Genomic DNA, 11,207 nt, shown 5'->3' with positions numbered 1-11,207 from the left:
ATGAACAATCTCGGATATAAATACGGGCCAACTTATGAGCGGTATAGGTGATGCGGCCGTATGAAATGACGGACTTGATCAATCTATCAACAATGACCCACGGTGAATTAAACTCTCCCAAGGTCTTCGAAAGACCAACGACAAAGTCCATGGCTATCCTCTCCCACTTCCGCTCATGAATGGGCATCCTCGAAAAGCGTACCCTCGGGTCTCTGGTGCTCGTACTTAACCTGGCGGAGTTTAGATCGCAAACAAACTCTCTCCAACAATATCACGCTTCATCCCTAGCCCACCAATAGTCTTGCCTCAGTCACGATACATCTTGGTAGCACCGGGATGAATAGAGTATCTAGAGCGTGGGACTCCTCCAAAATCGCCCGAATCAAGTCATCGACGCGAGGAACACAAACATTCCCCTTAATTCTCAGACCCCTCGCTTGCTCAATCATGGCTTCCTTGGCCTGTACATTCAAAACCTTATCACGGATCTTACACAAACTTGCATCCTTGAATTGTTTTGCCTTAATCTGCTTTCTAGAAACGATAATCTAGCCTCGACGCTTTGCCCGAATCGGACATATCGAGCCTCGTAAAGCTGTTAGCTAGAGTCTGGACCTCACGACCCAGGCGCTGCAATAATCAAGCGAGCCAAGCTACCCATACTAGAAGATTTCCTACTCAAGGCATTCGCTACAACGTTTGCTACTAGGATGATACAAAATAGTGATGTCATAATCATGGCGGCTTCTATCCGTCTCCATTTTACCTAGAATTAAGATCCCGTTGAGTAAAGACATCTTGCAATGATCGGTGAAAATCTGACAATAGACACCATAGAGATAGTGCCTCCAAATATTTAAGCGAAAACCACCATTGCCAAATCTAAGTCATGAGTGGGATAATTCCTTTCATGAATTTTTAGCTATCTGGAGGCATAGCGATAAACTCTTTTCATGCATCAACACGACACCCGATCCGAACGTGAAGCATCCCTTGATAAACTAAAAAACACTTGCCCTCCACAGGCAATACTAGAATTAGAGCTGTAGCTAATAAAGTCTTGAGCATTTGGAAGCTCTCCTCACACTTGTCGGACCACTGAAAAGGTACCTCTTTCTGAGTCAAACAAGTCAAATGCGAAGCAAAAGCATACCCACTAGAACCGACGGTAAGCTGGCTAACCCCCGAAGGCTGAATCTGCGTCAGCGATGTAGGCTAGCCCAATCTCTCCTTTGCCTCAATCTTCTTAGGATCATCCATAATCCCCTCTTTGGACACCACATGGCCTAAGAATGATACAGATTCAAGCCAAAACTCAGACTTAGAGAACCTGGCATATAACTCCTTGCCTCTTAGTAACCCAAGAACAATCCTCAAGTGTTTTTCATAACCTTCTTTACTCTTCGAATAAACAAGAATGTCATCAATAAACACTATCACAAAAGAGTCTAAGTATGGCTTAAAAATTGCCATTCATCAAATCCATGAAGCAGCTGGGGCATTTGTAAGCCTAAAAGACATAACAAGGAACTCATAGTGCTCATATCTAGTCCTGAAGGATGTCTTAGGAATATCTTCGGCACAAATCTTCAACTGGTAATAACCCGGTCTCAAATCAATTTTTGAAAACACGGAAGCCTCCTGAAGCTGATCAAATAAATCATCAATACGAGGGATGAGGTACTTATTTCAGATGGTGACTTTATTTAACTGGCGGTAGTCAATGCTCATCCTCATAGTCCCATCTTTCCTTTTTACGAATAGAACAGGAGCACCCCACCAGGAGACACTCGGACGAATAAAACCCTTACTAAGAAGATCCTGAAATTGTTCTTTCATTTCTCTCAACTCTATTGGTGGCCATCCGATATGGTGGAATAGAATTAGGGTGGGTCCCTGGCTCTAAGTCAATGCAGAAATCAATATCACGGTCTGGTGGCATCACACAGCAATCTACGGAAACACCTCCCCAAACTCACACACTACCGGGGCCCGACTCCATAGATAGACCCTGCACTTAGTATCACGGATATGCGCCAAATAAAGCCAAATACACATAAACTAGCTTATTTGCACGAATAAAGGAAATAATTTTCTTTGGGGAGGGACTAAGGTTACCTTCCACTCAAGTCTAGGCACCCGGCATAGCTAAGGTATTTGTCTTGGCATGAATCTAGAAATTGCACGATAAGGAGCTCACTAACTCATACCCAGGATGACATCAAAATCTACCATGTCTAGAATCACTAAGTCAACCCAGATGCCATACCCTATAAGTGTGACAGTATGATATCGATAAACTCTATCTACAACCACAAAGTCTCCAACTGAAGTAGATATATGTATAGGGGCATCAAGCAAATCACAGAACATATCAAGACCCATAAGAAATATGTGGACACATAAGAGAATGTAGACACAGATAGAACAATACGAAGCCATCTGCGATAATGCGAGATGTTACCTATAATGATAGTGTCAGAACCTCCGCCTCCGTCTGTAGGGAAAGACATAATAATGAACCCGTCCGTCACTAGCTGCCGAACCCCCACGATCACCGCTTTCTGTCACAGTGCCGCTTGTGGTGATTTCCTGCTTGCTGAATGGAATCCACTCTATTTGGTGGGTGCCACCGTCTGTTTGTGTGACCTCGGCCTTGACGAGTTCGGTTTCAAACATAAGATCCTCTCCCTGCGATGGCGGAGCCTGTGAGACTCGAAACTAAGTGCATACTGGACACTCTTTCTAAGTTTGGGACAATTTCTCTTAAAATTCCCCATCTCACAACACTTAAAGCATCCGCGGTCTAGCGTCGGACGCTGAACAAAAATGGAAGAAGCCGAATAACCACCATAATATGGAAATACACTGCGAACCCACCTGGCGACTAGAAGAGTATTGGCGGGTTTCACGATAGGCCTCGGCTGAAGCCTATATGGCTGAGAGAACAGGAGCGTCCGTGAACACAGGAACTCAGCCTTAGAGAAAGAGCCACTGACACTACCACCCTTTCGTGCTTTCTTTTCTGCGTACTTATTATAACCATCCTACCTAACACCTTCGACGGTCCTAGCATGATCCACCACCTCCTGAAAGGAAGCACACCGACCCTGGTGAAGGATTGACAATTGAGAACGATGTTCAACCCTTTCACAAATCTCCTAACTCTTTCCTCATCAGTAGGTAATAGCTGGAGAGCATAACGAGACAACAAATTGAATCGGGCGTCATAAGCTGCTACTAACAAATTACCTTGATCAATGTTACTGAACTCATCACGTCTCCTATCCTTTAAAGTACAGGGGACGTACTTCTCCAAGAAAACTGAATAGAACTGGGTCCAAGTCAACGGAGGCAACCCAGCTGATCTACACTCCACGTAAGCCCTCGCACGAGTCCTCACCATCGGCGAGAGAATAGAATGAAAAGTCAGATACCAATTTGAATTATCCAGATACCAATGGGAATCAAGTAGCATGAAGGAAAGAAAGAATTTTAATTTTCCTAGTATCCATAGGCTCTTGAAGATAAGTATAGACGTCTCCGTACCAATCCACAAGATTCTACTAGACATGTCCTTGTACAATCAGATCGACGAACCTAGGGCTCTGATACCGACTTTGTCAAAACCTAATTAGCCGTGAGTGGCACCCATAATAATTCCCCTAGTGAGCGAACCATCCCCTTAACCAATTACTTAATCATTTAAACAATCATAAATCAATAACCAAAATTAATTCATAAATCTTGTCTAATCATGCCATAAATAAATAAACTGTAGAAATCCTAGCTATTACGGCCCCAAAGATCCGAAAGTCATCGTACAAGGACTCTAAAACATAACTGTCTAAAGAAAGAACAACTCTCTGAAATAATTATAATGTCTGAAATGAAATAGACATCCAAAATAAGAAAGATCTTTCGGCGGCATGGAATGGATAGAAGCTCACCCTTAGATATGATTAGGAACTGGCCTCAAGCTAAATATAAGGTCTGGTCGAAGTCTCTGGCACACAATCTGCATTCAAATAAAAGTACAGCAAGGTAGTATCAGTACGAACACTATGTACCGGTAGATATCATAGGCCGACTAAGATTAGTATCATGCATACATTCATAAAATTAACAAGATAGGCAGATAGGCATAACAACACATAACTAAATAATGTCATCAATAGAAATCAGCCAACACAGGAATAAGATAAGTCTAGCCACAACCATCAACAGGAATAATATAAGTCTGATGCAATGCAATGCAATAATAATAGTATCACATCCACACACATCTTTGATGGTATTGTTTTCCCAATAGTCATGACACAACGGGGGACCCGTGGTGTCCGTAATACCCACTCGCTCGAGCCGACCTCGGATCGGGCCCATAACTAGGCCACATCCTCACCCCCTGTCATATGTGCCTTTATATATAAGTATCTTTGTATCTGATCAAAATACGAATCTCAACGTATTTCTAGTCCAACAGTCAATATGGAACATGATCAGTCAATAATGTTAATGTCAATGAGTAAAAGGCACCATGCCACAAGTTATAACAAGACTCAGATAAATCAACTCATGACAATATGAATATGCAAACATCACGATCAACAAGAAGAGTAAATATTAACTCCTTCCTTTTCATGTCACCACAATACACCTCATGTTTCAAAACAAAATGTAATGGCGACAAGCCCACATAATTCAACAATCATACCAACCTAAGTAATATCCAACCAGATGTCATGTCTGAAGACCTAATCATGATGTCTCCCATCAATTCTATTACATATACAATCAACTAATCGAAGTCTAACTCAAGTAAACCGTAACCTACCTCAGATGCAGAACTAAAACAATGCAAGCAACTCCGCAATAGCTTTTCCCTTCCATAATGCTTTGGAATTTTCAAAGTCTAGCAATGTAATGCTAAGTGAGTAATAAATCATCTACTCAAACAAGAACAACAATTGGTGAAGAAAATCCAATTACTTCTACCCTTTTCATATGGGTGAGCTATCACTTATTGCAATTTCATCATAATCTTGGTTCCAATGGTCATACTATCCCCACTTAATGGGTTTCTAATCAATTCAATCCCTTTCACATATATTTTAGTCTAAGCTTCAATTTTTATGCGAACCCTATGCCTCAATATGCAATTTCCACCATTAACAATCAAGTTCTCACCCTAGAAAGTGATAATCTACACTCCTGGATGAATAAACAACAATAAAATCTAACACCCATCAATTATTCAAGGGTTTAACAATTCTAGGGTTCTAGAATTTTCATTCACTATTGAAGAGCCTTAACTAGTCATGGAACTTTAAGAAGAAAAGGAAATAAACAACATAAAGGTTAGGACTTACCCTAAAAGAAGAACCAACCCAATCCTTAGGAAAATCGCCTCTTACTTTCTTGGGAACTGTTTTTGGTGTTATGTGGTGAATGAATTCAAAAATTACAATATAAAAGTGGGATTCTGCCTTCTGTCGATCGCTGCAGCGGTCAATATTTCACTGCAGCGGTCTCGCTATAGCGAAACTTCTCCCGCTATGGCGGACCTTATTAACTCCCTGATTCCCTACGGCAGCGACTATCGCCTCGTTATGGCGGGCTTTCTACTACTGTTTTTCACTCGCTGCAGTGGTCATATCCGACCAGTGAGCTCTGGTTTTTCACCAGATTTTCACCCAAAATCTCAACGTCAATTCGAGACCCTAAAAACACAAACCAGACATGAAAATTAATGTAAAACCATGCTACAGACTCACCTGTGATCAAATTACTAAGTTCCCCCCCCCCCCCCCTCTCCCCCCCCTGACAGAAATGAAATAAATTTTCAAACAATGCACAATATACACACAAGATGAAATCAAGGCCTCAATTTTTTTGACTTCTAACTCGTTGTGCTTTCATTAAGCTCATTCTTGGTCTCGGAAGGGTACGGGTAGAGGTAAAATGGTCACAATGCTCATAACGACCTAGTGGGTCGTTACACATCTACTTTCTTTATTTGCACAAGTCTTGTTCTAGTACTTCCACCAAAAAAGCACAAAACCTGGTAAAAAAAATTCTGCAAAACTCTAATGGATGCCTCTCATCTGCACCCAAAGCACAAAAAACCCGCTAATGAAAGTCATTCTCCTTTGGCTTCAAAGCAAGATTCAGTTCTGCCAACCGAGCTCATCACTGACATCCTCTCAAGACTACCAGTAAAACTCCTTTTACAATTTAAGTGTGTTTCAAAATCATGGCTTGATTTAATCTCTAGCCCTGAATTTATCAAGGCTCATCTCAATATATCTGCTAATGATAAAGGCTATACCTACCATAAGGTTGTTTTGAAAGTAGATCAACCCGATCTTAAGAACTGTTCCCTTGCTTCTTTACTTGATGACTCTGTTATTGAGGCATTTGACTTGGATTATCTTATGAAAAATCCCCATAGAGCAATTTGGATTGTGGGTTAAGTCAATGGGTTGATTTGTCTCGCCATTGAGGTAAGCCGCTCAGTAAACAACTTCTTACTCTGGAATCCATCAATTAAGAAGTTCAAGAAGTTGACTGAGCCTAGACCTGGTAACTATATCATGTATGGTTTTGAATATGATGAGCTTCATGATGATTATAACGTAATGGATATTTTCAATAATATAAGTCATAACAAATTACAATGTGTTAAGGTCAAAATATATAGTCTAAAAAGTGATTCTTGGAGAAGTATATATGAATGTTGGAGTGGGGATCTACCCACTACGTGGGGTACTCTTGTGAATGAAAAGCTTCATTGGACTCTTGTGGATGAAGAGCTTCATTGGACTACTGGTACTTCTTGTGTTGATCTGTATAATCCTACGAATGTCATTTGTATTGATTTGGCTGACGAGAAATGGGGAAAGGTGGAGCTACCATGCTACAGGGAAAATGATTTTAATTATACGCTATCTTTAGGAATGTTGGAGGTGATCTTGCTTTGTTTTTAATTATCGGACAACTCATGCAGATGTGTGGGTTATGAAGGAGTATGGGGTTAAAAAATCTTGGACGAAGATGTTTACTGTCAATTTTCCTGATAATCCTGTGGGGTATCTATTTCGTCCTCCCTTTTGTATGTCAAATAAAGGTGAAATTTTGTTTATGTTTGAATCATCATTCCTAGTTTACAATCCAAATGATGACCCAATCAGAAATTCGAAGATTACCAACTATGATGCCTTTTATCAGGCAAAAATCTATATTGAAAGCCTAGTTTGGCCTTTTTTGCAGAAAGAACTAACGATACAACAACAATGAAGACTGAAAAAGGTTAGATGAGGGCTCCTCCTTCACAAGATGTATGCATTTGAGCTTTCAAAAAATGATCTAACGAAAATGTTCTTGCAAGTCTTCAATTCCTTTACTATCTCCATTGATTTTTTTCATTTTTCGATCTCTTCATTACTGTACTTGTTCAGTCACTCTGAGAATAATTGGTTATCTGATTGTTACCGATCACTCTGCATTTTCTTTCAACTTTGTGATTTGTTGTTGGCTTTCAATTTTTCATGATTAGTTCTAAGGTTTGACTAAATTGCTTGTGTTTGTCTTTGGTTGCTGGGTTGTATCTGATGCGCTTATGAAAGTGATACTATGCCTAATTAGAAAGTTATTCTTATTTATTATGATTTGAAGGAACTGAAAATTTGAAATGAAGAACACTGCATGTAATATGATGTTACTTTGAAGTTCTGGCGGTCTTTGAATCCAAACATTTGTAAAACTTATGTCACTCTGCTTTCTGTTAAGGTCAAAATTATTTTTTAGTTATAAAATCATAATGGAAGATGAGTGGTAAACCTGGACAGATCATTGGTAGGAAGCTTGCTCCGAATGTAGAGGATTGCCTATAATGTGATTTTGAACCTTTATGCTTAGAAGCATTCTTATGTTTTAACTTTGAATGAGCAGGTTGGCAACATTGTCTTCGTTCTGACACAGAACCAAAACAGTTGTTTGTTTGTTAACCTTACCTTCTTTTTGAAGAGATATAAAGAGAATGGATGAATTAGTCCTAGTTTTCTTCCCTAAGTCTGAACTCTTATCAATGATCAGTTTAAACTGAAAAAGGACCAATAAGATTCAATGCCTCAAATACAATAATAAGCCGAAACATACTTAGATGAATAACTTCTTGCTAAAATAGAAATAAAGTATACCATAAAGAACAGATGAGCGAAAAATGAACCAATAGCCTGCATGATATCCCAAGCAGTAAACTTACTACCCTTCTTAAGCAGTGAGTTCTTGTCTTTGTTAAGCCTGAGTTTCATAATTACAACCTTGGAATAGTGAAATACCAAATTTTGAACAATTGGATCTCTTCTGAATGACATATGTAAGGTTAGGTCACTTGGGTGATAGGAAGTTCTCTTCTTTGTTACTAATATATATGGTTCTACTACTTGATGTTACTGACCATCATTACCAGATTTGGCTTCTTGCATCATCTCTGTTTTGTTGGTACTGCAGTAAAAAGATCTACAAAGGTGAAACAGGTCTAAGGATTTTATGGTCAGTATTAGATAGTGGCTTCTTAACTGAGTATAATGTAAATATGACTATTTATTGACTAAGTTAAGCATTGACATAAACCATTATCAGGTTTATTACTAACATAGATTTTTCTTCTTTACTGCCTTTTTGGCTATGTTGTTTAACTTGTTTATGTGTGTGTGTGGGCAGGAGGGGAGCTTGTAGTTTCTTTATTATTGTTGAACTGGTAAGCTGAAATCTCATTATGTATAGCTTACATTGTGTAAATTTGAAAATCTGGATGAATATGCACATTTTCAAGGGAACTTTTTATGCTCCGTCCTATTCATAAATAGTTCAAATGCCACTTGTGAAAACTAAATTGGTAGCCAGATTTAGGCATCCATCTGCTGTTAGTGGCTAAGGTGTAGCCCATATGAGAGGATCAGACGTTTAGGTGGATTTTATATGTGAAATGTTCAAAATTATGGTATGATCATTCACGTAAATATTTGACTTTCCGGATGAACATGAAATAAAAAGGTGAAAATAGTAAATCAGTTTCACAGATAATGGATGACCAAGATTTTGGATACTATGTTAACTTTGTTGACATCTTGATCAACAAATTTGTTAAGTATTTCTTATCATTATGCAATGGTTGGTTCTAAATACTCAGGAAACTAACTCATGCCAAGCATCTAGAGAAGATGAGCTCAAATGAATTTCATTTTTATTGATCTTGGTCATCAGCCAGTTCTTGCCTAAATTATGAGATTGGTATTACAATTCCCTACATTATGACATTGTGAGTTGAGTTCACGATTGAGAGGAAGAACTAATTTTTCTGTGGAAATGGTTTGGGAAGGCTAAATTTTTCTGGTTTATGTTTTTCATTTGTTAAATAGAGAATCAAAGTAGAAACTCCATTGCATCATGAAAAAACATAACTAGAACAATAATTTGGTGCATATCCCTTAATTATTAAGGAAATATTCTATTATCTTTGATTCCAATTCCTCAAAAGTATTGGCCAATTCTGTATGCATCAATTTTGTTCCTATATCATTGGAAACTTTCTTAACCCCTATTGAAGCATATTGCCGCGTTCCAAAACCGCCAACAAACGCAAGAAATCTTAAGTGTATTATCGTATTTCAAAACTACTGCTAAAAGCAAGAAATTTACATCACTTGACAGATATAATTTACTACCAAAATGTAACGACCTGTTTGGTCATTACGGCTAGTTTGACCCTGTTGACCCATTCCCGAGCTTTATCAGTGTATATTTGACTTATGGGGATGGGTGGTACAATTTTTGAGGTCATCGGATGCGAAACAGGTTGGTTTTTGTAAAATTAGACTTAAAGTGAAAAATGTTTGACTCAAAGTAAACTTTTGGGTAAACGGACCCTTATCAGAAATCTGTCAATTTTGAGAGGTCCGGATGGTCATTTAGAACTCGTGAGTATATTCGGTTCGGGTCCCAATGCACTCAGGAGCATTTTGGAACTTGGGTTGGAAAGTTAATTTTGAGGTATTAGGGGTTGACTTGGTCAACGAGACCCTGATTGGAATTCTGAGTCCTTGAGTGCGTTTGTAACCCGTTTTGATATAAAGTTGCACATTTGATTGGTGAATAGATGGTCTCGGGTGATTGTCGGGATTTCGGGTTATGTAATGACCCGTTTGGTGGTTATAGTCTTTTAGGCATTTTTGCCGTTCCCGAGCATTGATTAGCTGACTTTTGACCCAAGGGGACCATTGACACGCTTCCCGAGGTGTCTAGATCGGACTCGGATAACTTTTGTGAAAATATAGGCTTAAAGTGAAAAATGGTTGACTCAAAGTTGACTTTTGGGCAAACAGACCTTTTTCAAAATTTCGTAGACTCCGAGAGGTCCGGATGGACGTTTAGAACTTGTGTGTCTGTTTGGTTCGGTTCCCAATGCACTCGGATGCATTTTGAGACTTGGGTTGGGAAATTGGAATTATGGCACCGGAGGTTGACTCGGTCAACGAGACCTCCGTTGGGAATTGTGAGGCCACAGGCGCGTTCGTAGCGCGTTTTTATGTGGGACTATGTGTTTGGTATGTGAGCAGATGGCCTCGAGAATTAGTCGAAAAATCGGATCGAAAGGTGGAACTTGGGTTAAGTTTCTGGTGCCCGCTTTGGAGGCACCGGCACCACTGGAGCGGTGGCCCTACCACTGAAGCGGTGAAGAGGATTTGGCCTCTACCGCTGAAGTGGTCACGCTGGGGCGGTCCCAGCACCGCTAAAGCGGGTGATAGGCAGTTAGTGATATTAATAAAGTGTTAAAAGCCTTTAGACCATCATTTTATCCCATGTCGATATTTGAGCTTCAAGAAACCGTTCTTAGGGATACTTGGAGAAGAATCTTGGAGGTAAATCTTGCCCATTTCTTCATTCTTCCTTTAATCCATTATCATGTTAGATTCCCTTTTCCCTTAATAAACCCATGGTGATGGGAGTTCAAAGAGGGTTTTGGAAGAACATTTTCCCTAGGATTATTAATGATAAATTGGTGATGTTTATATTAGATATTGACTAATCTAAGCTTATTAAGCAAATATCTTTCACTTTTAGCGTTGAATTTCGAATTTGGAGACTTAGGGTTTATAGCCAATTTGGGGGTTTTGCTTGAAATCAGAAATTAGGCTAATCCTTGA

At 39.4% G+C, this 11,207-nt stretch overlaps 2 protein-coding genes across 2 annotated transcripts in view; one reads left to right on the top strand and one right to left on the bottom strand.

Moving 5' to 3' along the window:
- LOC132053744 (uncharacterized) overlaps nucleotides 1–3,406 on the bottom strand; it is a 24,326-nt gene extending 20,920 nt beyond the window's left edge. Inside the window, exons 1-3 of the mRNA XM_059445849.1 lie at nucleotides 3,052–3,406; nucleotides 1,237–1,433; nucleotides 411–461 (exon numbers count right to left, since the gene is read on the bottom strand). Of these exons, the coding sequence (XP_059301832.1) occupies nucleotides 411–461; nucleotides 1,237–1,433; nucleotides 3,052–3,406 (603 nt within the window). The remainder of the gene's footprint in view (nucleotides 1–410; nucleotides 462–1,236; nucleotides 1,434–3,051) is intronic.
- Nucleotides 3,407–6,089: 2,683 nt separating this feature from the next.
- Nucleotides 6,090–7,296, top strand: LOC132053743 (F-box/kelch-repeat protein At3g23880-like). Its single transcript, XM_059445848.1, has 3 exons — nucleotides 6,090–6,464; nucleotides 6,552–6,828; nucleotides 7,007–7,296. Exons 1-3 carry the CDS (start codon nucleotides 6,090–6,092, stop codon nucleotides 7,294–7,296), a joined length of 942 nt encoding a protein of 313 aa, XP_059301831.1.
- The last annotated feature ends 3,911 nt before the right edge of the window (nucleotides 7,297–11,207 follow it).

The sequence above is a fragment of the Lycium ferocissimum genome, chromosome 4 (genome assembly GCF_029784015.1).
Source record: "Lycium ferocissimum isolate CSIRO_LF1 chromosome 4, AGI_CSIRO_Lferr_CH_V1, whole genome shotgun sequence".
NCBI lineage: Eukaryota > Viridiplantae > Streptophyta > Magnoliopsida > Solanales > Solanaceae > Lycium > Lycium ferocissimum.
This window is presented reverse-complemented; position numbering and strand designations above follow the sequence as displayed.

Coding starts and splice junctions, on each gene's coding strand:
- LOC132053743 (XM_059445848.1), top strand. CDS start 6,090: ATGGATGCCTCTCATCTGCACCCAAAGCACAAAAAACCCGCTAATGAA. Junction 6,465..6,551: donor CCCATAGAGCAATTTGGATT/GTGGGTTAAGTC, acceptor CCATCAATTAAG/AAGTTCAAGAAGTTGACTGA. Junction 6,829..7,006: donor AGAGCTTCATTGGACTACTG/GTACTTCTTGTG, acceptor CAACTCATGCAG/ATGTGTGGGTTATGAAGGAG.